Source organism: Homarus americanus, unplaced genomic scaffold (genome assembly GCF_018991925.1).
Source record: "Homarus americanus isolate GMGI-L3 unplaced genomic scaffold, GMGI_Hamer_2.0 scaffold31037, whole genome shotgun sequence".
In the NCBI taxonomy this organism is placed as follows: Eukaryota; Metazoa; Arthropoda; class Malacostraca; order Decapoda; family Nephropidae; genus Homarus; species Homarus americanus.
Genome location: NW_024722227.1, coordinates 17,411,491 through 17,439,007, shown reverse-complemented (window position 1 = coordinate 17,439,007; position 27,517 = coordinate 17,411,491). Strand labels below are relative to the sequence as shown.

General features: G+C 40.5%; 1 protein-coding gene across 1 annotated transcript in view; it reads left to right on the top strand.

Annotated features, from left to right (window-relative positions):
• Positions 1-27,517, top strand: part of LOC121862401 (SCY1-like protein 2) — a 225,703-nt gene that overhangs the window by 155,215 nt on the left and 42,971 nt on the right. Inside the window, exon 6 of the mRNA XM_042360665.1 lies at positions 10,270-10,490. Within this exon, the coding sequence (XP_042216599.1) occupies positions 10,270-10,490 (221 nt within the window). The remainder of the gene's footprint in view (positions 1-10,269; positions 10,491-27,517) is intronic.

The following is a 27,517-nucleotide window of genomic DNA, read 5'->3' as shown; positions in this document are numbered from 1 at the left end:
AACTACTAAAATGGGGGATGCATCTTATATGCCGTAACAATACGGCACTGTATTTTTTATATTTTTTATATCATTATTTATCGTTTTTATACATCTAGTACATTTACCGGATGATACGGACAATCGGCTTTTTCGGGCAGGTGGTCACCCCTTTTAGTCGGGATCTTTGAGGGTTCACTGTACTTAAAACAATGTAAAAAATAATAATAATAATTAACAAATATCAGATTTTTTTATTTATGTACAAAAAATGTAACCCGCCCCCCCACCCCACCCCCAGTCATCAGTAAAATTGATGATATTCGCGGATTTGGCAATTCCCCGCCATTTTGAGACCCAATCCCCCACGAATTTTAAGGGCATGCTATAAAGATTCAGGAAGTTGAAGATTAAGAGTAAGGACAATCAGGACATAAAGTAAAGATTTGTATGTACAGTAATATATATATAAATTTAATACTGACCAAAATAAACATTAGTACTATTGAATAAGAGAGTATTAATTTGGTGCCATTGTGGTTTCTAGATAAGTTATTTTACCAGTACTGTACAGTACTGTATTGTCTTTATTATACAATTTAGAACAAAAACTAATGGCAGGGTACCAAGATATGAATACTGTAGTTGTAGTAATGTCAGTAGAAATAGCTGTTGCAATAAACATTGTATAGATAGTTGTAATGGCACTCGTGGTAGTTGGTAGGGGAAGTTGGTGGTACACTGGTACAATGCATCTCTCAATGTTGGGTCCTGGGTTTAAAATCTGGCTTGGGACAGATGTGAGAAGGGTGTTTATCCAATGTGATACCACCAAACATGACAGGCTTATTCTGGGTACTCTGATTTCCTCTTGTACTAACACTGAACAATAAAAGTCATAACAAAGTAATCAAAGAATAGACCAACTGCCCACATGGCTAGTAAACTGATAATGATAAATAGCTCTTATCATAATCATGAAGTAGTGTAGTAGGATTTGTTTGGCATGTACCAACATTGCAGTACTATTTGATAATAATAATAAAAATAATTGTTATTTAATTAGTTTGACCGAGGATAACCAACAAAATCATCAGGTGCTTATTTCCAGGCGGTCACCCATCCAAGCACTTACCTGACCCTGCTGTAAGAGAAACAGTTTACAGTGTTGATAATATTATCAAGAAAGAATATTGTTATTTGTAAAAGTGATGTTAAATCTTGAGATGTATTTTACTAGTCCTTACTTAAAGACTCTAGCCATTGAAACACATAAAATCGTAACATTGATCAAATAACAAGTAGAATTTACTAGTGAGTGGTTATGTGAGCAGATGCTTTGATAACAATACAGTAATGGTAATGGACAATACAATATTTCTTGGCAAAATTATAGGCCCTTTGCCTTATGAAGTTATTTAATGTGCATGATCATAAATTCATACAACACCGAAGTTTGGAACATCAAAGGTCTACAGTACATGAAGAATATTCTTCCTAATTGAATGTGTTGGAATACACCTCAGTAAAAGCTGATCATTATGATCCTATAACGTAAACTTTGAGCACATTCTCACATTATTGGTTTATGTTGGCTACTTTGAGTGAGAGGCTCTACAATGTAGCAGTGATGAGCCATTGTGTAGTACTGTAGTACCTTATTATTTTATCTCTTAATGGTGCCCTTTGTCAGTGGACTTTTCATGTTCCTTACATTTTATTTTTTCACGTGTGGGGGCAGAGTAGGGAATCCCTGGCCACTACAATAGTTACAAGCTGGATAATTGTTAGTGAGAGCAAGATGATCAAATAGGCACGTTGTGTTGTGTAAAGTTTTATACTGTTGTTAGTAGTTATGTTGTCATCTTGCTGTTTTATGTCAGTCAATATTGATGTATTTTCTCTCTTGGACATCTGTTTTTGAATGGGTGCATTACGCCTCTCCGTATGAGTGCAAGACATACAGTAGATGTTTGTATTTTTGTGTTTTTACCATCATGTATTTTCGGTGTATTTTTTTTTTTTTTTACATTTCATGTAATTTTGTGAATGATCTACAGTGCAGTAATTGATTCAGCAGTAAAGAGTACAGTATACAATTACTGTACTGTATTTACCAAATGAACCTACAAATAAAGTATTAACTTTTTTATGAACAATAATCTCAGTATAGATGATGTTCTCAGTAAAGTAATCAAGTTTAAATTTCCACCAAGACTTTGACTTGTAAAACATACAGCCGACCTCCAGTGGGCATCATATGCAAGGTGACAGATCCCAGGAAGCTGATGATTGTTTTTTTTTATTTCTGTTACTTTTAAGGAAAATAAAACATTATAGATAACTCACTTGAGGAAAAGTAATGCTAAAAGGCAAATGTCACCAAATTGACAGATGTCCCCAGATTATTGATGTACAGTAGAACGCCGATATAACACGAGATACGTTCCAAGAGAGGTAGCTTTAAACCGAATTCTCACTAAATCGAAGTGTTGTTTCAATGGAATAATTTAGTTTGTGACTTGAGAGAAACACAAAATACTAAAAAGACTGAGAGCCTTATGTGAGTCCTATCTTCAAGAAGGACGATCATCACTCCACGAACAACTATAGACCGGTGAACCTGACCAGCATAATATGTAAAGTGCTTGAGAGTATTATCAGAGATACCGCAATGGAACATCTACGAAACAACCTTCTAAAGGACTGCCAACACGGTTTTATGCCGCGGCGCTCCTACTTAACACAATTGCTCAAGGTATTGGATATTTGGACCCATATTCTGGAACAGGGTGGTAATATCGACATTATTTACCTAGATTTTGCCAAGGCTTTCGACAGTGTACCCCACGAAAGGCTGAAAATCAAACTACAAGGATACAGAATTCGGGGAAATGTCCTAGCGTGGATAGAAGACTTTCTACATGACCGCAAGCAGTGTGTGGTGATTAATGGCACGAAATCATCATCCGTACCTCAGTACCTGTCACAAGCGGGGTACCACAGGGCAGTGTATTGGACCCGCTGTTGTTTGTTTGTTTCATAAATGACATGCCTGACGTACACCCCTCTATACAAATGTTTGCCGATGACGCCAAGTTATTTCGGGAAATCAAGAACCAAGCGGACTGTGAAGAGCTGCAGAAGTACCTCTGTGGGCTCCAAGAATGGTCGAAGAAATGGCTGCTGAGATTCAATGTCACGAAGTGTAAGAGGATGCACCTGGGGCATACCAACGGTAAGGAGGCGTATCATATGTCCCAACGGGATGAAGAAACTGCAATATTTGAGACTGAATGTGAGAAGGACCTAGGTGTGTATGTTGACAATGAGCTGAAGTTCTCGGGCCATTGCGAGAAGAAGGTAAATCAGGCAAATAAATTATTGAGTCTTATAAGAAGGTCGTTCAGATATCTAGACGGTCCGTCCCTCGTAACGATCTTCAAGAGGGAAGTGCTTCCCCATCTGGAGTACTGTCACCCAGTCTGGTCCCCGAGATATGCTAGGGACTGTCAGTTGGTTGAAAATGTTCAAAGGAGGACCACCAGACTGGTGCCTGCACTTCGGCACCTCAGCTACCCTGAGAGATTGGAGCGCCTGAACTTGCCCAGCTTATACTACAGACGGGCAAGGGGTGACCTAATTGAGGTGTATAAGCATCTCAAGGGGCACTACTCAGTCGAGTGTCCTTACTTGGAGCTGGCGGACGCTCGCCCCACAAAGGGTCACAGCTCAAGATTGAAGAAGCCGCAAGTCCAGAAAACTGTGAGGGCAAACTTTTTCGGAGTGAGGGTTGTAAACTCTTGGAACAATCTACCAGAGAGTGTTGTGACGGCACCGAGTGTGAGCTCTTTCAAGACCAGACTTGACCAACACTGGAGCAGGTTGAGGTACATTCAGGAGCCGGTGCATGCCCTGTACTTGAACAACAGTGAGTAACAGAGACGTGACCGATCGCCCAAGCGGCTAACGAACCGATCAGTGGTGAAGAGGATAAAAGAAAAGAAAAAGATGCACCTCAGCCCATCTCCTAGAATAAAAAAAACATTGTTTTTTGTAGTATTATGTTAAAACAAACACTCATAAATCAACACAGCTAAAATTAAGGGATGTGAAGTGGTCTGTTTACTGGCTGGGAAGATGGGGGGAAGGGAGGGAGGTGAGGTGATATGTTTGACAGTTGATGCCAAGGTTTAGTGGTTATTTATTTATCTGTCCTTAAGAGTGACTAAGTTTTTCTCTTATAAAATGTCACTGAACTGACATGAGAGAATATAATTTACATTGCTGGAATTCTTATAAGATAGTGATTAATTTGAATATAAACATCCTATAGACAAAAATTTTAGTTATCATTTAGTACATTATTTTGAGTACATGTATAGTACAGCTTTACACTTAGGACAGTGTAGCGTGCCCAGAGAAACATTAGGCGCAAAAATTTTAAAAATGATGCGCCAGATTGACTCGTGCTAAATAGAAAAGATTCGCTTATATGCCTAACAGCCTATTAGAGGCAGTGTAGATACACTACACTGTATGCTAAGCCATTATTACATAAGGAGTGCAATGTAGCCGGCACTGCACTAGACAAATTTCACTCCCTGAAATGATGAGATAACTACTTGTCCTCAGCTGTGTGAACTAGGGGTGTCCTGATCTCGAACCAGAGCCTTGAGACAGGAGGTGACCGCTGTATCAACTTCTTGAAAGTTAATTTTGACAGTCACTTCAAACATACTTATAAGCTCTCACATGAAAAGAAAATAATTAATGCCATGAAATAAAATTATCATTAATTATATCTTTTTAATGAGAAAAGTTATTTTTTTAAATTCATACAAGGCATCATAAAGGATTTCAAAGTGCTTTAACTGATCATAGTGTGCAGTATGTTGCTGAACTATGGCCTGTGCACAGTATCAAACAGTTACCATCTAAAGTAAATATCTTCATGTTACATATATTTTTTAGTTACTTGATAGTGCATTGTACAGCAATGTTTAAAAGCTTTCTCTTCTAGCAACGTGACTTCTACTGTACTTAACAACTATGACAGCTGAAAGTCTTAAATCTAAAACAACAACTGTGTACAGAATGAACCAATGTGAACTTACATGACAATTTTACTGAATAAATATCCAAGTGTCGGCTCTGCTCCTCTTTACACAACAAGTAGCATAAATGAGACTCAAAAGTGAATTTCAAGGTCTTTCAAAATAAAACAGTCAAGCCAAGACATTGCTCTCATATGAATTCATAGGTTAATTATTTCCCCAATGTCACCTATGTAAGTTCTTAAATTCTTGAATTATGGATGACTAGTAATCTCCCAATGCCTACTGTTGGATATCATATTAACGGGACCAAAATCCTAACACACATTACTGGGATTTACCTTTGGGCTTATGTTGACTAACGATTGTGAGTCTAAATATTACACATTTCATGACAACACTGTCGACTTTTTGCTAATCAAATTTTAAATTGCCATAATCGTTAGTCAAGAATATTTTCCTAAATAGTAAATATTGTTGAGCAATTTATTATCATCTGTCTTTCCAATTGTTCTCTTTTTTTGTGTTTTTAGTAATATACAGTATGTTCACTTTTGGATGTGAGGTCATATACTATAGTGTATTTAGTATTTACTATACAATGGTGTATTTAAAAGATTGATTTTTGAGTTGTACAATACCCAGCAAATGATATCTATCAGACCAAGATCTATATGCATTACAGTAAACCGTCCTGTTTGGCGACTAATTGGTGCCGAAAAAACCTCCCCAAACCCAGACTCGCCAAACCAGAGGGCTTAATCCAATGGGAAAAAGCCTAATTGGTACCGAGGGCCAGCCAGTCTCAATTTTTTCCTATTTTACCCACATATAACCTATATTTTATTGCTGAAAGAGAATGAATAATTAGTTAATCAACATAAACATATAAAACCAACCTTAAAATTATAAGTTAAGGTGCTTAATGTACACTAAGCTGGTATCTGAGGCTGGGGTAGGAAGGCAAACGTCCGTCGCCCCCCTCCTCCACCACTGCCTCTGCCTCCGCCCCCACTAGGTCAAAGCCTTCAAAATAAAAGTCCTTTGGCAAGCTCAATTATATCCACAATCTTTCTCTTATCCTCAAATGAGTACTTTTTAATTTTCTTCCCAACTTGATACTCACGAGAATTTTTCGTCTATGTTTTCACCCCATCAGTTGAACCGCCTGGGCGCTCAGATGGTCTTTCACTACCACTATCATCCCCTCCAATACTCCCAGGTACTTTTGAGGCCATTAATCCGCACGAGAACACCGCGCCAAGCGAGAGTGAATAAAAAAATTTACACAAGGCCAAAGTCACTCAAACAAACAGCGGGAATGTGGTCAAAATGGCTACCTGAATAGCTGACTGGCGCTTTGCGCTCGGTAAATGCTCACCAGTAGTATTAAGCGCGATTTATCTTGCACTTATTATTCTACAATTATTAGTTGTGAATTAATTTAAATTTAAACTCTCGCCAAAGGTGAGGGTTTGGTCGCCAAAATGGAGGGCAGGGTACTTTGAATTTTGACCTCCAACTTCGAATTCGCCAAACAGAAAGTTGCCAAACTGGAGGGTTTACTGTACAGTATTATATAATACTTGGTGTGTGCCAGAACAGTACCTATACAGTATAGTACTTAATGGCAGGTCAATGAGTGACTCCAGAGTGACCCAACGCATCACCCTCAAGTAATTATTAGTTTCTTAATATCCTTTTCCAAAGTGATTTCGGAATTATGAGGAATACCTGATCAACTATTCAAGGAAGTTACTTTTATTACAAAGGAATAGAAGAATAGTAAGATGAATTATGTAAGTCTGACTGAGCTCAAAAACCATATTGATCTGCTTCTAGCACTGCATGTTGCTTTGCAATACTGTACTGTACATACAATGCTTCAATAGTACTGTTATGGGAGTACTTCTTGTCATTTAATCAGTTGTTACAAGCCATTGAAATGAAGTTATTTCTATTCATAATTTGTTATTTATATGAAATTAAGTAGAAAAAAGGGCCACTGCCAGTATCATGGCCCTGTGTGCCTTGTGGCTGAGCTTCAACATTGTGGATATTAGGACAAAGGTTTCATCTATTATACCACTTCATGGTGCCAAGTGACATAAAAGAAAAATTTACGAAAGCAAGTGATGAAGCACTCTAGAAATTAACCTTCAAATACACTCTCTGGTGTTAGAGAACAGTTGTTGTTAACAAATTATTCTTAATCTATGTTAAGATAAAACAAACACTCAGTGAATAATTTTCTAGTCAAAAGTGACCAACATAATCCAGAAGTGAACTTTCTTTTTCACTTGTCAAATTTCTTGACACTGCAATTACTGTTATTGCTGCACGTGCCTTGTACTGTTGAACTTTGTAATGTATTTCTCTCACTCTTCACAGGATGCCACAGGTGATGCATTGTGTAAACAAACATCTGTTTTGCTGTTCCTACTGTAATGTACAAATTGTTGTGCAAGTTACTACAGCTTGTATGACATCAAGACTACAGTTGTTGGATTTGTGCTGTTTTCATAGTTCTCTTTTGGGCATACAGTACTGCTATAATTACAGGGATAGATAGGGTTAGAAAATGGGTTGTAGTTTGGACATTTCCTGTGTTCCTATTGAGGATAATTGCAGCAGAGGCTAAAGGAGGGAAGATGATAATTGGAGGTGTGTAGTAGAATCTTACTTTTTCGTTTTTGAGGAGAAAGACATCCTTTCTTAGAAGGTTTTGACTGGCCTGTAGCTGAGTTGGGAAATAATTGAGATTCAGAAATGGGTCCAGGAAATTGTTTGAGAAAATTTTCTTTTGGACTTGCATTTGTAGTAAAAGAAAAAAGTATCTGTCATTGTCTTGAACTTGGGGGACTAAAACTGCCTGTGTTTCTGCACCAACATCTGATTGCAGATGATTATTCAGTACTCGGAATAATTTATTTTAATTATTTGAGAAATTTCACTTACTGAAACTTAGCACTTCTTTTTATACGGTTTATATTACACTTTAAGAGACCACAGTCACTTTAGGAAATATATGTCTCATTTGACCCTTGCTATAACATGACTGGTGTGGACATACTGAGTACTGACTGGCCGCTGAATCAAACTGGCATGTCCAGGATGAGCTGTGGACTTTGCCATCGCTATTTATTCCCTTATTAGACAATATAGAATTTACATTGGTTATATTTAACTTTGTTTTGTCTTGGAATGTCATTCTAATGGATAACAGCCCATACTCTGTTGATAGGGAGATGAGTTGTGTGAAGACTTTGAAAATAGTGATGAATGGTTATGTTAGTAGTTATTAAGCAGAGACAGGGAAGCTCTATTTTATATAACTTGGAATTAAATTTTTGTATTAATGGATGAACGGAAGTGTGAGACCACACCTGGATTACGCAGTTCAGTTCTGGTCACCGTATTACAGAATGGATATAGAATCCTTGGAAAGAATTCAGAGGAGAATGACAAGACTAATCCCGGGCATTAGGAACCTTGAGTATAGAGACAGGTTAAAGCATCTTAATTTGCACTCCCTTGAGAGACGTAGAGCGAGGGGCGACCTGATAGAGGTGTACAAGTGGAAGGCAGGGCTAAACAAAGGGGTCATTACAAAGGTACTCAAACTATCCAACCAGGAGCGAACTCGTAACAATGGTTTTAAATTAGACAAATTTAGATTTAGGCGTGAAATTGGTAAACACTGGTTTGGAAACAGAGTAGTGGATGAATGGAACAAGTTACCAAATATCATCATTAACTCGAATACGCTGAATTGCTTCAAACATAGGTTGGATGCTCATATGAGCAATAGGGGTTGGGTGTAAACGGGACTGCCCAGTATGGGCCAATAGGCCCGCTGCAGTTTCCTCCATTCTTATGTTCTTATGTTCTTATAATTGGTAGTTCAGTGTATGAAGACAACTTGACTCTTAGATTGGTAAGGTATCTGTTAGTAGAAAATGAGACAGGTGGCAAATACGTCAATAGATGATGATAATAATTTAATAGTCACAATTTAGTTAATGGGTGGGCCTAGATAAGTTATTATAGTGTGTTTTTTAATGATTAATTTGGTGGTTCTGGGTTGATGAAAAAGTTGTTTGTGATCAGTATTAATTATCACATCATTACCAAATGAGGAGTTCATAGTAATCGCCAAGGACTTATTTTTCCTAGTTCTCATTTTGGGTGATATTTTGGTCTCCATGAGGTGAGAGTAAACGAAGGGATAAAAGGTAACATTACAAGGCTTCTTTTTTCTGTATGTAATTTAGAAAATTTGTTTTGGTGGAGACTCGTTTTTGTCTCAAACCTTTTTTTGGATTTTTTTTTTAATTTTGCAAAGTGTACGCTTTTTGTAACAATGAATGTTCAGCATTTTTGTCATCTTCTTTTACAGTATTTTGAAACTTATTGTCATAATTATTACACGTTAATCATTTTATACATCAACCTAGATCATTTGACAGTTATTTAAACAGTTCTGCACCAATCTAATTTGAGAACTTGTATCTAAAGGAATTTGCTTGTCATTGCATTCTTGTTCACAGTTATTTGATTTTTGACAGTTTTCCTTGTACAGTATATTAGTATTCATTCTCTAAATGTTCAGTGCCTCAGTGATAATGACATTTGAAGTTTATTTATTGTTTCAGTAATTTCTTTGTTCACTATTTTTAGTTTCATGTTACCTGTATTCCTATGAACTCTATAAATTGTAGTGCAAATATTTCATCCTAATTATCAAATACCATATTAGTATGTAAATATTCCCAATTATCTCTGTTGGTTTAATTACAAATGTAGGTGCTATGATATGGTGCAGTCTACAAAGATATCTTTAGTCTAACCTGACCTGACCTGACCTGACCTAGCCTAACCTAACCTAATCTAACGTAAATATCTTGTAGACCGCATGTTATAGTAGCACCCATATATATATATATATATATATATATATATATATATATATATATATATATATATATATATATATATATATATATATATATATATATATATATATATATATATTATATATATATATATATATATATATATATATATATATATATATATATATATATATAATATATATATATATATATATATATATATATATATATATATATATATATATATATATATATATATATATATATATATATATATTGCATTGTAAACAAAATTACCTTGCAAACCCTAATGAGGTCAATCCCTACTGACTAATCAGGTCCCTCGTCACCGGATTCCAACCTACTTCGTGTCCAATCAGCAACCATTGGCCGTCGACTGTCAGACAACGAGTTAATGATGCCTCCAAAGATTCGTGTAGCTCATTCCTCTGCCTCCTCCCCTGGCGAGACATCCACAGGCTCTCTGCCAATCAGGAGACACTCAAGTATTGGTCCAGAACGACGTGGGTCCTATTGCATGAATCTTTCGCCTCCAACAGTAAGTATATTGACCGCAGGTGTGGGGCCAGTCTGAATGGGTAGGAGCCTTTTTTATAGCAAATTTATACATTTTTACATAAAAGGTGGAATGGTATAATGTCACACAGGGAGAGGGAAGTCAAAATATCACCCAGGGAGCAGGCTATTACAAAATCACACAAGGTTTCTGGCAGTGGCCTTAAGTGATGCTAATCTTCTGACAAATTATTTGTGTAATAAGTTACAGCCAATATCACAGTCAAGTGTAATGATAAATAATATTTAGCTTTGTCTTAACTTTTTATTATTCATTAAAAGAGAATTAACAGTTATGAAGTTCATTAATATTATTATTATTATTATTATTATTATTATTATTATTATTATTATCATTATCATTATTATTATTATTATTATTATTATTATTATTATTAGTATTATTATTATGATGATGATGATGATGATGATGATGCTGTATAGGAAAGGTGATTGATATGTATGTTTAAATGCAATGAAAATTAATATTAATAATTTTTTAATAATGTATATTAATTTGTATGGCATAATATTGTCATGTATATTAATAGACACTGCCAACTTATTGGGTCTATAGTATATTGAAATTTACATAGTTTTATGAATATTTATGATTGTGTTAATGTGATATTTTTGTAATTGTAATTTTTCGTAGGGTTGTAAATTGTTGCATATATGTTTCTGAAATCTGTGAGTTTTCCTTTTAAATAATCAATACTTTAAATAGAATTTCGATATGATGTGGAATTATTTGATTTTTTTTATACAATACGTACAAAAAATTTATCCTCTTAGTGTAGAAACAAATGTAGGTTAGGATTTCACTTTAGCCATTTTTATTACAAGATAATTTCTAATGCCTCAACCTGTAGCACTAAAATACAGCATATACTACCTACATATTTAAAACTTAAATTATTTTTTACTAGTTACTGTATAGTAATTTAGAATTAATATCTGTGGTATATTTTTGGCCTGTGTACATTATGCTACTTCATTTCCAATTTTTCCTGAAATAGGTTTAGTACATAGAGTATAAATTTATGAGAAATTCTTTGTTTTAGTTGAATAATTATTATACTTAACCATATGGGATTATGTATGTGGTAATTACATAGAAAACTTAACAGAATATGTTATGAAGTTGTACTCTCTCTCTCTCTCTATATATATATATATATATATATATATATATATATATACTTCATTTTTAGTCCATATAACACGCGGACTTTGAACATATAATCAACGACCTCACCAGCAAGGAATCGAACCCTCGACCTACTGGGTGTGACTAGGGAACGCTTACCGGCTAGGCCACAAGGACACTAAAAGCAGTTCTAGACTCTGTTATATTTCACACAAAGCCTGTTCATCGAGCTGATGGCGCCGTGAACCTCATTGGGAAACTGCCCGTGCCTCTTATGTGGTGTCAGTAGCATTTTACCGAATCCAGCTGGTATGAAACGCGAGGTACATATATATACTTCATTTTTAGTCCATATAACACGCGGACTTTGAACATATAATCAACGACCTCACCAGCAAGGAATCGAACCCTCGACCTACTGGGTGTGACTAGGGAACGCTTACCGGCTAGGCCACAAGGACACTAAAAGCAGTTCTAGACTCTGTTATATTTCACACAAAGCCTGTTCATCGAGCTGATGGCGCCGTGAACCTCATTGGGAAACTGCCCGTGCCTCTTATGTGGTGTCAGTAGCATTTTACCGAATCCAGCTGGTATGAAACGCGAGGTACATATATATACTTCATTTTTAGTCCATATAACACGCAGACTTTGAACATATAATCAACGACCTCACCAGCAAGGAATCGTATAAGGACTAAAAATGAAGTATATATATATATATATATATATATATATATATATATATATATATATATATATATATATATATATATATATATATATATATATTCACTACGGCTGTAAAATGTGGCTTAAAAACTTCTTTAAACAGTACAGTATAGTAGTTCAGGAAATAGTGTTATTTAAGCTATGACTTGATGGAGCTTTTCTCCATATTTTTTTTATAATGGAAGTGTTGCTATCTAAAATTTATTCATGTTAATTTCTCCCCAGTGATGGTAGGTAGTGTGGGAACAGTTGCGATATACAATATACACTTTCTTAAATTCATTTTATATTGGAAGACTGCAAATATCCAGTGATATCTTGTGTCCTTATTTTGTCACTAAATTTACATATAAACTCCAGTTCATAATTATGATTTCCTAAACTCCAGTAAAGGACTGTGATATTAATTCTTAATATTAATGACTACATACAGTAAACCCTCTCAGTAAGGGATATTCCCAATAAGGCATATCATTTGTCTGGTATGATTAACGAATTCAACCTGTAAGACCTGTTAACTCTCTGGTACTCCTGGCTGGTCGGAAATCTCACCACCTCACAGTCTTTTAATACAGGTTCGGTAGAGCAATTCAGACCGAAATTGAACCCTTAGAGATGCAACTGCCAGCCCACGAGGCTAGTGGGAGGAACGTAGGTGGTTGATATTGTCGGTCTGCTGTTGCCGCATTTCCGCTTCCAGTGTGAGATACAGCTGAGCGGGAGGGGTCGCGCCAGCACAAATGTGCTTAGCAATGCAATTTGCGTTGAAAGACAACGAGAGGGTTAATGAGAATAATTCCCGCTGTTGACCAGTTTTCTTCCCATAACATGTTTCAGAAGAAACAAAAATGGTGGCATTGATAGCTGTAGTGCAAAAAGAACACATAACGCGAGTAAGCTTATCAGACCTGAGGCTTGAAGATGATAGTTACGCAGATTCTCACCAGGAAAAGACAGAGGCGTTGAACAGTTTCTTTTCCTCGGTATTCAAAAGAGAGGATGCAAACAATCTTCTTGCGTTTGAAGACAGACAGTTTGACACAGTGCTGACCCACATTGTCTTCTCAGAAGAGGTTATAAGAAATAAAATGCCAAAGCTAAAGGTTCATACGAGTCCTGGCCCTGACATAGTGCATCCCAGAGTGCTAAGAGAGTTATATAATGAGCTTGCTGAGCCCCTGAAGATCCTGTTCTGTAGATGCCTGAATGAGCAAAATGTCCCCAGTGACTGGAAAATGGCTTATGTGAGTCCTATTTTTAAGAAGGGCGATCGTCACTTCACGAACAACTATAGAACGGTGAGCCTGACCAGCATGGTATGTAAAGTGCTTGAGAGCATTATAAGAGATGCCATGATGGAACATCTACTACGAAACAACCTTGTAAAGGACTGTCAACACGGTTTTATGCCTGGACACTCCTACCTAACACAATTACTCAAGGTACTGGATGTTTGGACCCAAATTCTGGAACAGGGTGGCAATATAGACAGTATACCTAGATTTTGCCAAGGCTTTCAACAGCGTACCCCGTGAAAGGCTGAGAATTAAACTGGGAGGGTACGGGATTTGGAGAAGTGTCCTAGCGTGGATCAGAGACTTTCTGCATGATCACAAGCAGTGTGTGGTGATTAATGGTATGAAATCATCACGTGTACCCGTCACAGGGCAGTGTGTTGGGCCCGTTATTGCTTTTTTGTTTGTTTCTTAAATGACATGCCAGATGTTGTGCATTCCTCCATACAAATGTTTGTGGTTGATACCAAGTTATATAGGGAAATTAAAAACGAAACAGGTTGTGAAGAGTTGCAGAAGGATCTCTGTGAGCTTCAAGAATATGGTCGAAGAAATGGCTGGTAAGATTTAATGTCACTAAGTGAAAGAGGATGCACCTGGGACGTACCAATAGTAAGGACGCATATCACATGTTCCAACGGGATGAAGAGACTGCATTAATTGAGACCGAATGTGAAAAGGATCTGGGTGTGTATGTCGACAATGAACTTAAGTTCTCGGGCCAATGTGAGAAGGTGAATCAGGCAACGAAACTAATAGGTCTTCCAAGAAGTTGTTTAGATATCTGGATGGTCTGTTGCTCGTCATGATCTTCAAGAGTGAGGTGCTTCCCCGTCTGGAGTACTGTTAACCCGGCTGGTCCCCGAGATATGCTAGGGACTGTCAGTTGATTGAAAATGGCGCCTGCTCTACGGAACCTCAGTTTCCCAGAGAGATTGGAGTGCTTGCAACTGCCTAGCATACTACAGATGGGCAAGGGGTGACTTAATCGAAGTACAGTATCTAAACATCTTAGTCAAGTGTCCATACCTTGAGCTAGCGGACGCCACCCCACAAGGGGTCACAGCTCAAATCCAGAAAACTGTGAGGGCAAACTTTTTTGGGTGAGAATTGTAAGCTCTTGGAACAACCTACCGGAGAGTGTTCTGACGGAACTGAATGTGAGCTGTTTTAAGACCAGACTTGACCAACACTGGAGTAGGTTCAAATACATTCAGAAGCCAGTGCATGCCAAGTACTTGCCAACAGTGCGTAGCAGAGATGTGACTGACTGCCCAAGCGGTTAATGGCCCAATCAGTGGCAAAGAGGATAGAAGTATAAAAGTAAAAAAAGAAAGTACTTGGTATCAAAGAAAAAGTGGAAAATTCTCCTAAAACTCAATATAAAACCTCTGTGGTCAAGCATTTGGGATTCCTGATACTCAAATGCACCATTTAAGACGTGCATTTTGGTCTTCGGGAATGATGTGTGATATAGGGGGTCCCCGGGTTGCGAATGGGCTCCGTTCCTGAGGACGTTAGTCAGTCGGATTTGTATTTAAGTCGGAACATATGCTATATGCATACCGTACTTAAAAAACAATGTTTAAAATCCCACTATATCATAGCCTAAGTCAATTGTTTCTCTATATGTTTGGTACAAAGCAAAGAAATAATAAAAAGGCTTCATTCAAAAGCGAATTTCATCTTTGACTTCGACCTTTTGAAATAAATATTTGAAATTTTCTAACATCCTCTCTTAAGAGCTAATGCCTTGAAATCATTTAAATTTTGGTATTCCAGATATTTAACATTATTTTAGAGATTAACGGGTCTGCTTACCAATCGTGAACATATTTAGTTCGAAAAATGGACAGCTACACAAACATTTTCTATGAAACAATCATCTATTTTTATAGAACAGTGGCGTGGCTTATGGGCTAGGTTAGCATGCAAATACTATAGTTAAAAGTCCACACGATCACATTGTGTCATCATAACATCTTAATGAGCAGTGCCCAGCTTAGTGGTGTGATATATATCAAAGATCAGGTGTATATGAGCAGGTTATAAGAACAGTAAACTGACCAACTCGCTTGATCCCTTCTGTTGATTCAGAATTAAATTCTTATTCAATGGAGACTTGATCTTGTGATAAAATTGTCTTTATTACTAATAAATAGTAGAGTTGCAGCTTCTTAGTGTTAAGCTCTAATGAGAATTTAACAATTTGTTCATCGTGTGTGTTATTTAGTGCATTAAAAGCAATATAGTAGAATCCAAGTTTTCAAAAGAAATATATGTGATGTGATCAACCATTATAATGCCATCCTCAGCCATGGAATAACCATAACAATCAGGATACAGTACTTGAATGAGAAACATAGATCTTTTTGTTTCTCCATAATTACACAAATGTAGTGAAATTAAGACCATTGTTGTTAACTTGTATTAAGAAAAGTATATGAAAACATGTAGTAAACCTCAGCTCTTAACACACAAGGAGACAATATATAAATAGAATTGAGATAATGTACAGAAGCAGAATCAAAGATAATAAAAATGAATAACAGGAATAGAAATTTTAGAGGACAGTAAAGAACAGTGTAGGAAAGATGCTAAGTGAGAGGTGTGGAGGGAAGTGAGGTGTGAGAGGTGTGGAGGGTAGTGTAGTGTGAGGTGTGGAGGATAGTGTAGTGTGAGGTGTGGTGGATAGTGTAGTGTGGGGGAGGTGTGGAGGAGTAGTGTGGTGTGGAGGTGTGGAGGGTAGTGTGGTGTGAGAGGTGTGGAGGTGAGTGGTGTGGGGGTGTGGGTGTGGTGTGGTGTGAGGGAGGTGTGGAGGAGGGGTGGTGTGGTGTGAGAGGTGTGGAGGGAGTGGTGTGTGTGAGGTGTGGAGGGGGTGGTGTGGGTGTGAGGGTGTGGAGGGTGGTGTGGTGTGGGGTGTGGAGGGGGATAGTGTGGTGTGAGGTGTGGAGGGATAGTGTAGTGTGAGAGGTGTGGAGGGTAGTGTAGTGTGAGAGGTGTGGAGAGGGTGGTGGTGTGGGGAGGTGTGGAGGGGGTAGTGTGGTGTGAGGTGTGGAGGGTGGTGTGGTGTGAGGTGTGGAGGGTAGTGTGGTGTGAGGGTGTGGTGGATGGTGTGGTGTGAGAGGTGTGGAGGGGAGTAAGTGTGTGGTGTGAGAGGTGTGGGGGAGTAGTGTAGTGTGAGAGGTGTGGAGGGTGGTGTGGTGTGAGGGTGTGGAGGGTAGTGTAGTGTGAGGGTGTGGAGGGGGAGTGTAGTGTGGGGTGTGGAGGGTGGTGTAGTGTGAGGGTGTGGTGGATAGTGTAGTGTGAGAGGTGTGGAGGTAGTGTAGTGTGAGGTGTGGAGGGTAGTGTGGTGTGAGGTGGAGGGGATGGTGGTGTGGGGTGTGGTGGATGGTGTGGTGTGGGGGAGGTGTGGGAGGGGTGGTGTGGTGTGAGGTGTGGAGGGTGGTGTGGTGTGGGGAGGTGTGGAGGGTGGTGTGGTGTGAGGGTGTGTGGAGGGTGGTGTGGTGTGGGGTGTGGAGGGGGTGTGGTGTGGGGTGTGGAGGGTGGTGTGGTGTGAGGTTGGTGGGTGGTGTGGGGTGTGGGGGTGTGGAGGGTGGTGTGGTGTGGGAGGGTTGTAGGGTGTGGTGTGGTGTGAGGAGGTGTGGAGGGGTAGTGTGAGGTGTGAGGTGTGGAGGGTGGGAGGGGAGTGTGGAGGGTAGTGTAGTGGAGGTGGGAGGGTGAGGTGTGAGGTGGGAGTGGGAGGTGGGAGGGTAGTGTAGGGGAGAGGTGGAGGGTAGTGTAGGAGAGGTGGGAGGGGTAGTGTGGAGAGGTGTGGGAGGTGTGTGAGGTGTGGTGTAGGTGAGGTGTGGGAGGTGTGAGAGGTGTGGGAGTGTAGTGTGAGAGGTGGAGGGTGTGTAGTGTGAGGTGTGGAGGGGTAGTGTGGTGAGGTGGAGGTAGTGGTTGGAGAGGTGTGGAGGTAGTGTAGTGTGAGGTGTGGAGGTAGTAGGAGGGGAGGGTAGTGTAGTGTGTGATTGTGGAGGGGTAGTGTAGTGAGGTGGAGGGGAGGTAGGAGGTGTGGAGGTAGTGTAGTGTGAGGTGATGGTAGTGTAGGAGGTGTGGAGGGAGTGTAGTGTGAGGTGGAGGGTAGTGTAGTGTGAGGGAGGTAGTAGGAGGTGTGGAGGTAGTGTGAGGTGGAGGTAGTGTGAGGTGTGGAGGGGTAGTGTAGTGTGAGTGTGGATGGTAGTGTGAGGTGTGGGAGGGGGAGGTGTGGAGGTAGTGTGAGTGGGAGGGGTAGGAGAGGTGTGGAGGGTGTGTGAGGTGGTGGAGGTAGTGTAGTGAGAGGTGAGGAGTGTAGGTGTAGTGTGAGAGGTGGAGGGGTAGTGTAGTGTGAGAGGTGTGTGGGAGTGTAGTGGAGGTGTGGAGGGTTGTGTAGTGTGGAGGTGGGAGGGCAGTAGTGTGAGGTGTGGAGGTAGTGTGGAGGTGAGGTAGTGTGAGATGTGGAGGAGTGGAGGTGTGGAGAGTGTAAGTGTGAGGTGGGAGGGTAGTGTAGTGAGTTGTGGAGGATAGTGTAGTGTGAGAGGTGTGGAGGGTGAGGGGAGGTGAGGTGTGGAGGTGTAGTGTGAGGAGGTGTGAGGGGAGAGGTGTGGAGGGTGTAATGAGAGGTAGTGTGGGAGGTGTGGAGGTGTAGAGAGGTGGAGGGGTGTGGGAGGTGTGGAGGGTGAGAAGTGTGGAGGTAGTGTGAGGTGTGGAGTGTAGTGTAGGAGAGGTGTGGAGGGTATTGTGTGAGGTGGAGTGTAGTGTAGTGTGAGGTGGGAGGGTTGTGTAGTATGAGAGGTTTGGAGGTAGTGTGGTGTGGAGAGGTGGGAGGGTAGTGTGGAGGTGTGGAGGTAGTGTAGTGAGAGAGGTGTGGAGGTATTGTAGTGTGAGGTGGAGGTGTAGTGTGAGAGGTGTGGAGGGTGGTGTAGTGTGACAGGTGTGGAGTGGTGTGAGGTGTGTGTAGTGTGAGAGGTTGGAGGTAGTGTAGAGGTGTGAGGGTAGTGTAGTGTGAGAGGTGTGGAGGGGTGTGGGGAGAGGTATGGGAGGATAGTGTGTGAGGTGGGAGGGTAGTGTAGAGGAGAGGTGGGAGGGTGTGTAGTGTGAGGTGGAGGGTGGTGTAATGTGAGAGGTGGAGGGTAGTGTGAGGTGTGGGAGGGTAGTGAGGTGTGGAGGATAGGAGAGGTGGAGGGTAGTGTAGTGAGGTGGAGGGTAGTAGTAGGTGGAGGGGTATTGTAGGAGGTGGAGGGTAGTGTAGTGTGAGAGGTATGGAGGATAGTGTAGTGTGGAGGTGGAGGGTAGTGTAGAGGAGAGTTGTGGAGGGTAGTGTAGTGTGAGGTGTGGAGGGCAGTGTAGTGTGAGAGGTGTAGAGGGTAGTGTAGTGTGAGGTGTGGAGGGTAGGTAGTATGAGAGATTTGGAGGTAGTGTAGTGAGAGGTGTGGAGGGGTAGTGTAGTGTGAGAGGTGGAGGGTAGTGTAGTGTGAGAGGTGTGGAGGGTAGTGTGAGTGTGAGAGGTGTGGAGGATAGTGTAGTGAGGTGGAGGGTAGTGTAGAGTGGAGAGGTGGAGGGTAGTGTAGTGTGAGGTGTAGAGAGTATAGTGTAGTGTGAGAGGTGTGGAGGGTAGTGCAGTGTGAGAGGGTGTGGAGATTAGTGTAGTGTGAGAGGTATGGAGAATAGTGTAGTGTGAGGTGTGGAGGGAAGGTAGTGCGAGGTGAGGAGGGTAGTGTAGTGTGAGGTGTGGAGGGTAGTGAGGTGTGGAGGGTAGTATATGTGAGGTGTGGAGGGTAGTGTAGTGGAAAGGTGTGGATGGTAGTGTAGTGTGAGGTGTGGAGGGTAGTGTAGTGAGAGGTGTGGAGGGAGTGTAGTGTGAGGTGTGGAGTGTAGTGTAGTGTGAGGTGTGGAGGGTAGTGTAGTGAGAGGTGGAGGGTAGTGTAGTGAGGTGATGTAGTGTAGTGAGAGGTGTGAGGGTAGTGTAGTGTGAGGTGTTGAGGGTAGTATAGTGTGAGAGGTGTGGAGGGTAGTGTATGTGAGAGGTGGAGGGTGTAATGTGAGAGGTGTGGAGGGTAGATGGTGTGAGGTGGAGGTAGTGTAGTGTGAGGTGTGGAGGGTAGTGTAGTGTGAGAGGTGTGGAGGGTAGTGTAGTGTGAGAGATGTGGGAGGGTAGTGTAATGAGAGGTGGAGGGTAATGTAGTGTGAGCTGTGGAGGGTAGTAGTGTGAGGTGTGGAGGGTAGTGTAGTGTGAGAGGTGGAGGGTAGTGTGATGTGAGAGGTGTGGGAGGGTAGTGTAGTGAGAGGTGTGGAGGGTAGTAGTGAGAGGTGGAGGGTAGTGTAGTGTGAGAGGTGTGGAGGGTAGTGTAGTGTGAGAGGTGGAGGTAGTGTAGTGAGAGGTATGGAGGGTAGTGTGTGAGGTGAAGGGTAGTAGTGTGAGGTGTGGAGGGTGTGTAGTGTGAGGTGGAGGTAGTGTGAGGGAGGTAGTGTAGTGTGAGGTGTGGAGGGTGTGTGTGTGAGGAGTGGGTAGTGTAGTGTGAGAGTGTGTGGAGGGTAGTGTAGTGTGAGGTGTGTGGAGGGTAGTGTAGTGTGAGAGGTGTGGAGGGTAGTGTGTAATGTGTGAGGTGAGTGGCAGTGTTGTGTGAGAGGTGTGGAGGGTAGTGTAGTGTGAGAGGTGTGAGGGTAGTGTAGTGTGAGAGGTGTGGGAGGGTGTAGTGTGAAGTGTGGAGGGTAGTGTAGTGTGAGAGGTGGAGGGTGTGTAGTGTGAGAGGTGTGGAGGGTAGTAATGTGAGAGGTGTGAGGGTAGTGTAGTGTGAGAGGTGTGGAGGGTAGTGTAGTGTGAGAGGGATGGTAGTGTAGTGTGAGGTGTGGAGGGTAGTGTAGTGTGAGGTGTGGAGGGTAGTAGTGTGAGGTGGAGGGTAGTGTAGTGTGAGGTGTGGAGGGTAGTGTAGTGTGAGAGGTGTGGAGGGTAGTGTAATGAGGTGTGGAGGGTGTGTAATGTGAGAGGTGTGGAGGGTAGTGTGTAGTGTGAGTGTGGAGGGTAGTGTGTAATGTGAGAGGTGTGTGGAGGGTAGTGTAGTGAGAGGTATGGAGGTTAGTGTGTGTGAGGTGTGGAGGGTAGTGTAGTGTGAGAGGTGTGGAGGGTAGTATAATGGAGGTGTGGAGGGTAGTGTTGTGTGAGAGGTGTGGAGGGAGTGTAGTGTGAGAGGTGTGGAGGGTAGTGTAGTGTGAGAGGTGAGGTGTGTGTAATGAGAGGTGTGGAGGGTAGTGTAGTGTGAGAGGTATGGAGGGTAGTGTAGTGTGAGGTGTGGAGGGTAGTGTAGTGTGAGAGGTGTGGAGGGTAGTATAATGTGAGGTGTGGAGGGTAGTGTTGTGTGAGAGGTGTGGAGGGTAGTGTAGTGTGAGAGGTGTGGAGTGTAGTGTAGTGTGAGAGGTGTGGAGGGTAGTGTAGTGTGAGGTGTGGAGGGTTTGTGTAGTGTGAGAGGTGTGGACGGTAGTGTAATGTGAGAGGTGTGATTTTAATTAATGACCGACACTTTTTTTTTAGTTTTCCAGAACCATTAACTCACATCTATAGACTGTTCATTCAAGCTTTTAACTGACGCCTAGGGTCAGTTTGTAGCAAGCCTGCTCATTGGCTGGTTCATAGACACGGGAAAAGTCAGTACAGTTCTTTATATTCTGATATCTTAAGGGATATTAACTATTCTATGTTGATCTCTGATAATTTCCACACTATGGAAGCAAAAATTCGCATGTGGAACACTGATAACATTAATATGTAGCACTGGATTCAGGAAGAAAATTCAGGCTAAGATACGGAAGGGAAAAATTAATCACAGGAGTAATATATAGACCTCCCAATCTTGATAGAGTTAATGAGCGACTTATCTGGGATGAAATGCGCAGGGCTTCCATACACAACAAAGTCTGTTTAGTAGGCGACTTTAACCTTGGCCAAATAGATTGGATTGACCTTACGGGTAACTCAGAATCAGAGGATTTTCTCGAAACGATCCAGGACTGTTTCCTAAGTCAACATATAACCGAACCCACCCGGGGTAATAATATACTCGATTTAGTTCTGTCGAACAGAGAAAACCTCATTAGCAATGTCGAGGAAGGGAACGAACTTGCAAACAGCGATCACAAAGAAATTAGATTCCAGTTAGATTTTCAGGGCAAACGTAAGACAAATTCCACAAAAGTCCCAGATTTTAGAAGGGCAAACTTTGATAGTTTGTAGAGGCAGTTGAGAGAAGGGGTATCAGGCGTGGGGGTGAACTACACCGCCCTCACCCCACCCATGAACCTGACGGTTGAAACCGACCTGAAAACGAGATCTGAGGTTGCCGAGTTTCACGACAATTAAAATAATGAGTTACTTAATGCACAAAGGCAGAACATACCATACGAAAAACTCAGATCAGACAACAATGAACCTAAATGGATAAATAATTATTTAAAGAACATTATTGGCCAAAGGAAGGCTATAGGTAGAAAGATAAATTGTGGCAAAATTTACCTCCGGGATTATTATAAGGTATTGGCCAGTAGGGTTAAGACTGAGATAAGGAAAGCAAAGAGGAATAATGAGGTGAAGATAGCTAGGGAGACGAAGACAAACCCCAAGGGATTCTATCAAATGGATCAAACTAAAACACGAGAAAAGATTGGACCAATACAGTCAGATACCGGCGAGCTACCTGATAACGACGGAGAAATGAGCAATAATCTGAATAAATATTTTTCAGCAGTTTTCACCACCGAAAATTTAAACATGATACCCGAGGCACCGACTGTATTCAGAGAGAGTGAAGGAAACAAATTAAGCGAGATAGTAGTGACTAGTAATGATGTTAGTAAGCAAATAGACAAACTAAAGCCTAATAAGTCACCTGGTCCCGATGAGATATTTGCCAGAGTATTAAAGGAATGTAAGGAAGAGCTTAGTATTCCCTTAGCAAAGTTGTTTAACATGTCCCTAAAAACAGGTGTAGTACGAGAATCCTGGAGGATAGCGAATGTAATAATGATTTTCAAGAAGGGGGATATATCACTATCCTCTAACTACCATTCAATCAGTCTAACATCAATAGTAGGCAAATTACTGGAAGCAAGTATTTCAAACTCTATTCGAAATCACCTGGAGAAGCACCAATTGATCAATGATTCCCAGCATGGCTTCACAAGCGAGCGTTCATGTCTAACTGCTCTATTAACATTCTTTTCATCAGTTTTTGAATGGGTGGACGAGGGGCACAATTCTGTTGTGGTATATCTCGACTTTAGCAAAGCCTTCGACAGAGTCCCCCACGAAAGACTAATTAGAAAGTTAGAAAGTTAGAAGCACATGGCATCAAAAGTAATAGCCTTAAATGGATTAGGGCGTGGTTACAGGACAAGAAACAGCAAGTGAGCATTAAGGGCACTAAATCCCATTGGAGCAACGTCACTAGTAGAGTTCCCCAAGGCTCAGTACTTGGACCATAATTATTTATTATATACATAAACGACATAGATATCGGCATAGAGAGCAACATAAGTAAATTTGCTGATGACACTAAAATAGGACGTGTAATTAGATCTGACGAGGACTCAGCAAAACTACAGGAAGATCTAAACAAATTTTTCGAATGGTCTGAAAAATGGCAGATGAAATTCAACGTGGACAAATGTAAAGTACTCAGTATAGAAGATGAACAACGATGCCATTGAGAAATCCGACTGCGAGAGAGATTTAGGAGTAGTGATAAGTAGGAACCTTAAGCCAAGTAAGCAATGTGTTTTTGCTCGTAACAAGGCTAATAAAGTACTTGGGTTCATACAAAGGAGTGTTAGTTACAAGACTAGCGAGGTCATCTTAAGATTATATCTTGCGCTTGTGAGACCTCACCTGGATTACGCAGTTCAGTTCTGGCCACCGTATTACAGAATGGATATAGAATCCTTGGAAAGAATTCAGAGGAGAATGACAAGACTAATCCCGGGCATTAGGAACCTTGAGTATAGAGACAGGTTAAAGCATCTTAATTTGCACTCCCTCGAGAGACGTAGACCGAGTTCGACTTGATAGAGGTGTATAAATGGAAGTCAGGGCTAAACAAAGGGGACATTACAAAGGTACTCAAACTATCCAACCAGGATCGAATTCGTAACAATGGTTTTAAATTAGACAAATTTAGATTTAGGCGCTAAATAGGTAAACATTGGTTTGGAAACAGAGTAGTGGATGAGTGGAACAAGTTACCAAATATCATCATTAACTCGAATATGCTGGATAGCTTCAAACATAGGTTGGATGCTGATATGAGCAATAGGAGTTGGGTGTAAATGGGATGCCCAGTATGGGCCAATCGGCCAGCTGCAGTTTCCTCCATTCGTATGTTCTTATGTTCATAAGTTTATTTGTGTGGTGAGGAGAACTGTGCTGAAGCGCTGAGTGAGAGTCAGTGACTGTTCCGAGGCCACCCACAAGTATACTGTATATACCTGCTCACTGAACGAAGCTGCCTCGAACCAAGTGCAGCCAAGTCAGCCAGCCGACTGAACAACAGTTACAAGAACAAAACAACTAGTAACAAAAATGTATTAGGCATCTGTTAGGTTACATTACATTGCATTAATCTATAACAGTTTAAATACAAATAGAAAACAACGTGTAGCTAGTCTTCAGTCGCTACAAATACCTTGAAGAGAATAAGAAAAAGATTACAAATTTTCAGTAACATCCTCCACTTCACTCCAAGGGCCCGTATTATTATACAACATCTTCCCTTGAAGAGGGTCGTCGTGTTTTAACCCGAGTTTTGAACTAAATGAGTCCTGGGGGACACCGCAATACAGTACTTAACGAGGTGGTGTGGCTGTAAAATTAACTAATTCCAATAAAATTAATTTATAATATTGGAATTACTTAATTTTACCGGCACACCACCCCGTTAAGTACTATACTGCGGTGTCCTTAGGACTCATTTTGTTTAAAACTCGGGTTGAAACACGACGACCCTCTTCAAGGGAAGATGTTGTTTTATGATACGGACATCACGTGGTGAGGTGGTGTTTAAGTGTCAGAATTTTGTTAATCATGTTTGTGTTCTGTTAAAGATATTTATATTACCAGAGTGTTTCACATGCTAATTTTTGCTTCCTCTAGTGTGGAAATTATCAGAGACCAACATAAGATATCAGAATATAAATACGTACTTTGGATTTAATAGTAAAGAACTGTAGTGACTTTTTCCATGTCTGTCTGTCAGCCAATCAGCTGCCTTGCTACAAACTGACCCAAGGCCTCAGTTGTAAGCTTTGAGTGAACAGACTAGAGTCACTTTTTGTTGCAAATGATTTATTTGAATTTTTTTCTTTGCCTTCAGTAAGGAAAACTTGTCTATCAAAGCATGAAAGTTCACTGACTCAGTGATATCTCAATGGAAAGAATATGTAGTAAGGTTAAGCCTAGCCTGACTCATTGTGGAACTGAGGTAATTCTTGATTACATTAAATTTGGAGAAGCTTCTATCACATGTTGTGATACTGACACACATGGTGAAAAATCGCCTAAGTATGATGAGAAGGTTGGGGAACGACTCCTCAATCCTCACTGAAAAATATATTGAAGGATTTTATGTGCCTTCCAATCCACCATTTCCTTCCCAGTTGGTTCCTCATACATTCTAATGTGTCTATGCAATTATTAAATTTCTGTCTGTAAGTTACCTGCAATGGTATTGTGGTAGTTGTCTGTCAGGTGAGCAATTTTCTTTATAATCTTTCTGTCATATGACAGGTGCATCAGGTAAGAGAGGGATGTAAGAAATCCAAACTTCTTGCTCATGTCACACGTCTGGTTGGTATGTCGGGTCACAGTATTTCCTCAGGTAACTGGTCCAAGATTTCATACTGCTCCCATCTTAAGACATCTGTGTCTCTGGCCTCTCCTGGCACTCAATTCTACCTCCATGTCCACCTGTCTATGGAGAGCCCCAATTGCTTTCAAAAGTCGATGGCTTTGGTATGTGCCTCCTTTACAGTGCTATCCCATTCATTTTCTAAATATAACACAAGGGCACCCATCTTAAGAGCAGAGGCATCTAGCCCAAGCCCAGCTGCCTAGATAATTTTAGGGTTTCATCAATCTCTGTTCGCATTGGCTACCAAAAGAACAAGTATGCAGAGCAACTGTTGGCCATCATGTTGTTTAGCTAAATAGCTGCATTTGTTTGTATGTACTGTGTCTCAGTGTTACTATCGTGAAGATGCTCCAGAGCTTCAAATATTTCATGTTGGTGGGACCAAACCACATCAACTGCATCATACTTGGAGTTCAATCTTGTCTCAGAAACTTGTTTCACTATCTTCCCTGGGACAAACTGCTGGGAGATGTTCCAGCTGGAAGTTAAAACAGAAAACACTTGTATAATTTCTCAATTATCATGATATGCACTGTGGTGGCAACAGCAAGAACCCCAGCCAAATTCAGTGAATGGTTTGTACAGGGAATGAAAACAGCATTTGGATTTATATCTATGATTCGCTTTTGTACACTACAGTACTGTGAAACCCAGCTATCTTTGCAGCATTGTCATACCTCTGACCATGAAGGTTCTTTACATCGAGGTTGTCTTCTTGCAGCTTGCAAATAACTTGGTCCATTAAAACATCTGCTGTTTTGCCTTCCAACTCAATAAAATCAAGAAACGGTTCCTCTACATTTAGGATATTTGATAATGTGTGACTGATCTGTAGAACTATCCAAGAAATGGGGCATAATATTTTGTTATTTTGATCTCCTTGATGATGTCTGACTTGACTCGGCTACCTAGGAGTTGTAAGAATTAATTTTTAATTATGGGTGAGAGATATGTGACTGTTGATTGAGAAACACTTTGGATTGTGGTTAATGTTCCCTCATTACCAGATTGTCTTTTCCGAGCAGTTGCATCAGTGTCAGAAAATTCCCTGGGTTATTAGATTATTTTGGTAAACGACTCTCTCTGTCCTCTATTAGCAAAATTTTGCTGTGCTAGGAGCATAACGCCATCAAGAATACATCTGAGCGTGGCACACCACTTTGCCACGTTACCGCTTTACAGCACAGGTACTTTCAATTTGACGTTACATGTCATGATCTATTGTTGCTCTTCTTTCTCGGTGAATACACATCTCTTCCCACTTAATAGATACCTCCTCATGCCCTAGATTTTATTCATGCTCAGATATTCGAGGATTCAACTTCCTCCACTTGTAAAACCTTTTCTCTTAGTAAATAAGCTAATGTCTGGGTTGAAAAGGCAACAGCAGAGATAGCTGTGATTTATAAAAACCGTCTTTTTTTCTCTTATTTATTTTATTTTTTTAAGATTTTGAGGGGTGGAGACCTGAGGCAACTGCCTTGTTTGCCCCGTCTATTGTTTGGCCCTACTTTTAAGCAATTTCCCCTCCCCCCCCCCCACTCCTTACTATGCCACTGTATACAGTATACAGTACTGTATAATTATAATTGGTAGGTTATAGTTTTCCTGAAAAATTAATTAGAAATCATAAACCATCACATGTCCTGTATATAAGCATCAATTTATTTAAATTTAAACATAGAAAAGGAAAGCCTGATTATATTTTTTCTATGTTAGAATTGTTGGTTAGTTACATACAATGGAAGAGTGTCTAGGTTAGTGAGACACCATGTAAAAATTGTATAGGTTAGTCAGACATTATGGAAGAGTGTGTAGGTTATTCATACACTATGGAAGAGTTTTGTATCAGATTCTATGTGTTTTTTTTACTGCACACGCATTTCAGTTATATTAGATAAACCTTTTTGACACTTTC